This window comes from Vigna radiata, chromosome 7, assembly GCF_000741045.1.
Source record: "Vigna radiata var. radiata cultivar VC1973A chromosome 7, Vradiata_ver6, whole genome shotgun sequence".
Lineage (NCBI taxonomy): Eukaryota > Viridiplantae > Streptophyta > Magnoliopsida > Fabales > Fabaceae > Vigna > Vigna radiata.
Genome location: NC_028357.1, coordinates 48,615,705 through 48,622,185, shown reverse-complemented (window position 1 = coordinate 48,622,185; position 6,481 = coordinate 48,615,705). Strand labels below are relative to the sequence as shown.

The window sequence follows — 6,481 nt, the reverse complement described above, 5'->3', positions numbered from 1 at the left end:
AAATATAATTATGACAAACAACTTATCATAAATAATTGTTTTAATTAATTACTATAATAAAATAAATAATTAAAATATTTAATAGTTATATTCACATACAAATAATTAAACAATGTATCAAATAAGAAAGAAAATAAATATGGTATTATGATGTATAATACATTAAAAAATGAAAATGAATTTATGAATTATGTAATTAGTTTATGTATAATATTTTTTTTTTCTTCCATACATGAAACCTCTTTTAACTCTCGGAAGTAAACATATTTTTCTATGTGAGTATGATTCTATAAGAGTCAAAAAAGACCTTTTACACAATCAACCTCTCAATATATCATAATATGGGATCAATGTAGTATTTCCTAATTGGAAATATTTACATTATCTCTAAATCATACAACCAAATATATCTAAGTTAATTTACATTATATGTAGTTCATATATTGCATTTAGATTTTCAATCACCATTTAACTTCAATTAAATGTTTCTTTCTTGACAATAAAATAAACATCATACTTGAACTTTCTTTCCGTAATTGAGAGACGCCATGGCTCGTCCAACGAGTGAGCAATGAAAGAAAATCTTCCAAAATATCGCTTAACAAGCATGTTTTTCGCTCAATAAATAGGACCATTGGGAGCAATTCTCAAATATCACCCAAACAAACCACCACTTCTCTGACTTTCTAAAATTACTTATCGCAAGAAAATCACTCGTTCTCCCTATCTCTTTTACTTGAGGAATTATGCTTTTGTCCAACGAGATCACTTAATGCAAACATGCATAAGATGTATCATATCACTGATTTGGTTTATCGAGACCTCTAAGCATAAGTTTAAGCTCAAACAACATCAACCAAAGTACAAAAATGCTATTTAACAAACCAAATCAGTTATATGATACATCCTCAAGACCCCTTAAGTCAACCATACAAATTCAACACAAAAACAATTCTACAAAATCAATACATATCAAAAATCAACAAATTCAGATTTTTTCTTCATCAATTACAGAATATTGATTCCATTTCACAACTTCATAGCTAGAAGTTATAAAAACAAAAGCTTTCCTTACCTCACGTGAAGAACTCTCACCCACAAAGAATCCACACAGACAAAAAAATCTTAAACATCTCTAATCTACATAGAAAACTCAGATTAAAGATCTAGACACACGTTTATAATCACAAAAGAGTAAAGAATCATATAGAGTTGTCTAAAGCCACATTAAAAAAATTGTTTAAGTCTTAATTTATTTTTTTAAGCGATGAATCTCTAAAAATTTTTAGAAACAAGTTTGTACAATTGTGTTAATCCTGATATAAGATAAGTAAACCTGAATTGCAGAGGTATAATTAAAATGAAATAGGTTTAACTTCTCGTCTCAATTTTGATAAAAATATTTCAAATTGATCTTCAATTTTTCTTAAATCTCATTTAGATCTCAAATTTTAAAATTTGATGTAATCAGGTTATTTTTTTTACTATGTTATCAACAAAGTTAAAAAAACATGTCATGTGTTTGTGATTTTTTTTGTCTTTTATTTTTTAATTTGTATTTTATTAAAAAAAATGTTCATATAATATGTTAGTTTCTGAAAACCATATATTATAACGTATCAATAAATCTACGTCATAATAACTTTCGCGCATATTATGACGGATTTCAGAAACTACGTCATAATATGTTAGTTTCTGAAAACCATATATTATAACGTATCACTAAATCTACGTCATAATAACTTTTGCGCATATTATGACGGATTTCGGAAACTACGTCATAATATGTTCAAGCTATTATGACGTAAATTTCCGCTACGTCATAAAATGCGTAGACTTATTATGACGCCCAGAACTATGTCCCCCAGAAACTACGTCATAATAGGTCAATTTTGTACGTCATAAAAAGTCATTTTTCCATTAGTGTTTGTATCGTATCATATGACACTATCAGTATGATGTAGTGGTAGTACCATATGTCAGTATCACATGCATTACATATTTAATTAAGGTTCTATATTTGTTATTTTGATTTAATTAAGTTTTAATTTTTTTAAATAAAGTAAATTCATCTATATCCAAATGACTTAATTTATATATATATATATATATATATATATATATATATATATATATATATATATATGGGTTAAATATGTTTTTAGTCCCTATATTTTGGGGCGATTTTGGTTTTAGTCCCTTTTTCAAACTAAAGTACAATTTAGTCCATCAACTTTAGAAAATTCTGGTTTTAGTCCTTTTTACCAAATTTTTTTAACTTTATTTGTTGTTTCAAACATCTTTCGTTATAGCATTTGGATTGTTTACACTGATTGACAACATATTTTTGCTTCAATATTAACATAGAAACGCGTTTGAAACAACAAATAAAGTTTAAAAAATTTGGTAAAAAGGACTAAAACCAGAAAGTTTTCTAAAGTTGAAGGACTAAATTGTACCTTAGTTTGAAAGAGGAACTAAAACTAAAATCGCCCCAAAGTATAGGACTAAAAACATATTTAACCCTATATATTTATCTTGTTAATTAAAATATATATTTTTTTAAGAAAAAGTAAAAATTTGTTTTTAGTAATTTATTATTGCATATTTTATTGAGGTGTGAGTTGTATATATACAACAATAATTAAAATATAAAATAAATGTTTGGATAATAATGAAGATTTGTTATTTTGAATTAATTTTTTGTAGAATATTAGTAATTATATATGTGTTGTACATTTAGATTGTATTTTTTGTAGATAGATTGTTTTATATAAGTATTTGACGAGTTTATCCAAATAACTGATAATTTAAGAGAAGTAATAAGCAAATTTTTTTTCAAACAATGTCCTTTCTTTTAATAATTTGATATAATTGTTAATATACTCAATTAATTCTAACGAATAAACCTTAAGATTAAAAGAAAATCTAATTACATTATGTTTTCATACCTTAAATCTTTTTACGTATAAAACAAGATAAACATCATGAATATTTATTGTTATAAACATAATTTTCAATTATATATATAACACACTATTATTTTATTTAAATAGCTTCTTACATTGGATTATAAATTTATGTTTATTAATTTGAAGTTGAAGTTAGGAAAATATACTTAGTGTGAATAATAGAGGGTGACATATAAGATAGCAAAACATACACACGAAAAAAAAAACATTTTTTAATGAGTAGTAATTCTTATTTTTTTATTGAAATTCACGTAATCATATATACAAATGATATCAATTATGAAGATTGGAAAGAGTAGGAGGACTAGTATTATGACAAGGATTAGGACCGTTTAAAGCACTTTTTGTACTAGTGTATGTATAATATTAATTTTAATTTATGAATAATTTGAACCAGTGTAGGCCAATGCAGCCTAGATGGATTTTCATCAAACGTAAGGATCACTAATACCTAGAGTTGTCAAAACGGGTAACCCGACTCGACCCGGTCCGGCTCACCATGAGTTGGTCACTTAGTAAGTCAACCCAACCTTGCTCATTTATTAGTGAGCCAGAAAAATTTGAACCCAGCTTCATCCACCACGGGTTGGTGGGTAAATAGGTTGGCTCACTAGCCCATTTAATTATAATTTTTTTTAAATAAAAAAATTACAAACTTTCTATATTCAAATTTAAACAAATTTCACTCCCAAAAAATGATGTTAAATTGAAGACAATTCAAAATAATAATAAAAAGTACAATATAATCCAAATGTCATACAAAAATAAACACAAAAAACATACAAAAAACCTGCTTCTAATTTCAATGAAAAAGTGAGACTTGAAGAATTTCAATGAAGTGAGAGTGACAACACCGCAAATGAGAGCAATTTCCATGAGAGTGATTTGTGAGAGAAGGGATTATTTTTTTGGGAGTATTTTATTTTTAGGGTTTCATAAATAAAATAATAAATTAAAAAAATAATATTAGGTAAGTGGGTTGGCGGGTCAACTCGGCCCACCACGGATTCAACCTGCATGAGTCGAATTTTAATGAGTCGGGTTGAAATTTGACCCGCATAAAAAAAATTCAATTTTTTTAAACCCAACCCAATGGTAAACCAGATTGGATCACGGATTGTGACTCATTTTAACGGCTCTACTAATACCACTTGTCGAGGTGCAGAAGACGCAGAATCACTCTTTACAAGGATAATGATCACATCAACGAACTGAGTTAAACCTCAATCAATATTAATTGAAGGAAAGAAACAAATATTCTGAAGGCAGTGTGTCAATCGATCAAAAAGCAGCTTTAAGCTGAGAAAAACAAAATATAGCAAAAGTTATAACTAAATTACCAAAGTTCCACAATCATAATAGTGAAATATGTCCAGGAATCATAGAACTTGGGGCAAAAAATTGATCACTTCTAGTGTTGTTTAACTTCTGTCTTCTTCTTCTGCCATAACCTATCTAGTGCACTGTCAGCCTCGCCCTGGAAAAGAAAACAAAATCATTTGTACATCTAGTGCACTGTCAGGAACATCCTTGAAATATCTCTGCATGTGCAATAAGCCCAACGGCAATCAAAGTATATATTTTCTATCCTGCATGAAAATAAAAACAACTGCCACAAACCCGATAATCTACTTCACTTTTAAATGTTAATCATACCATTCCATCGTAGCTTCATCGAACCAAAAGTAACAAGAGGTGTATAGGATGGTACAAGACTAGCTACATTAACAAAAAGAAGAATGATTGCGTACTTATACCACATAGGAAAGCAACCATTGCAAGACAAAGAGGTTGTACGTATGATAAACGAAAAATGCTACCAAGTACTTTATTTTAAAACGTAATTCACTAAAGACAATTGCAAAACAAATATGGGCAAAAGCACAATTAGCCAAAATCAACCAACATGCAAAAAAGAATTCGTAATGCTATTGAAACGTCTAAGTGGCCGACACTCTTAATAATAAATTAGAAAAAACAAAGTATTTTACGTTTACTTGTCACAAAAATCATGGCATCATAAGCCATAACGGATTACAATAATGCATCAGAAAAAGGTAAAACAAAAGCATACGAACCTGTGCTCGAACGAAACCACAGAGAGCAAACGTGGAAAAATGACCATTGTAGATACCATTCTCATCCAAATGGCCAATGTTCATCTGAACCGAGGCATGGTCCTTTGCAGTTATGAGTCTGTTAGTGGCAGAGCTGAAACGTGGTTTGGCATCGGTTCAAATTTCACGAAAGAACAACCAAACAAACCCATAATTACAGAAACAAAACTTGTATATACCATTTCCTAGGAACGTATAACTCGGTGAGTTTTCCCTCCTCGTTCTGCATTCTTATGTCACCGTATAATCAAGTCTCTTCGTCGTAAATACAGAAACCTAATTCAGATACATTAAGAACATTAGTCTTCCACCAGTATCAACACAAAATTTCTCCACCAAACTTTCTATTTCCAAATTACACAACAAATAAAAGTAAACATCAAATACAAAAGTGAAACAAACATGAAGAGAGAGAGAGAATACCGCTAAAGGCAAAAGAGTAAGGCTCTGGCGAAGACGACAAATTCGTATAAAGCTGAAGAATACCTAGTTTAGGCGGATTTTGGGCCGCTTAGATTTTATTCTAAGCCCAATCTAAGGCCTTGTAATTCCTGCACCTCTACGTATTGTTCCCTCCACCTCCCATTCCTTTTATACCCTTTAAATAACGGATATTGAGTCCGTTCACGAACGTTGAGATCCGTTTAATAAAATCCTTATTCCGTTTAAGAAAATCTTTATTTAAACGAAGTCAATGCTTTCCTGCTGCTCATGTGTTTTTTGCTTTTTGGTTTTTCCAACCTAATCCTGTAAAACATTGACAAGTGGATGAGATTTGATGGAGAGTCTGTCAATCTTCGAGCCATAAGCTCAACAGAAAACCTTTGTTCCAATGTTTTGACTAATCAGTGCAGACATTTGCATAAACAAGTTTATGGAGAAGTGGTAAAGACAGATAGCAGCCACAATCAGAAGAATAGAGAGAAGGGTACTGCGAAAACGCCCTGCTCAAGTGGGAGCAAAGATCAAAACCTACAAGGACCGCACAGGGCCTTCACAGTTTCTTGATCTAAACATAATAACACCAGAATCTTGCTATGATATTCTAGCATCACCATGAAAAGAAAAATAAAGAAAATATTAAACGGATAAATCTCAAAGCTAAAAAAAAATATTCCCTCCAAAAAAAATCGATCCTAGTACTTATTGAATTGAACATTGCGATCACCAAGAACCGATCTTTCAACTGATATAAACCCTAAATACAGGAGTGTGAAACCTTAAGCAATCATTCCCAATTACCTAGAAAATGGCAATGTTTGATAATCATATGATGCGTGAAAATATCGAATCTTACGATGTCCTGGATCTAGTGAACAAACACCCAAATGAAGAAACTTCGATGGGGCTAAATATGCACGAACAAAATGAAGAACCTTTGCATATGGGTGA

General features: G+C 30.1%; 1 protein-coding gene across 1 annotated transcript; it reads right to left on the bottom strand.

The window, feature by feature from the left end:
* Positions 1-4,288: 4,288 nt before the first annotated feature.
* LOC106767977 (40S ribosomal protein S21) lies at positions 4,289-5,617 on the bottom strand. Its single transcript, XM_014652941.2, has 4 exons — positions 5,513-5,617; positions 5,269-5,365; positions 5,051-5,183; positions 4,289-4,449 (listed from the first exon to the last, which is right to left on the bottom strand). Exons 2-4 carry the CDS (start codon positions 5,316-5,318, stop codon positions 4,384-4,386), a joined length of 249 nt encoding a protein of 82 aa, XP_014508427.1. The 5' UTR covers positions 5,319-5,365; positions 5,513-5,617; the 3' UTR covers positions 4,289-4,383.
* Positions 5,618-6,481: the final 864 nt, after the last annotated feature.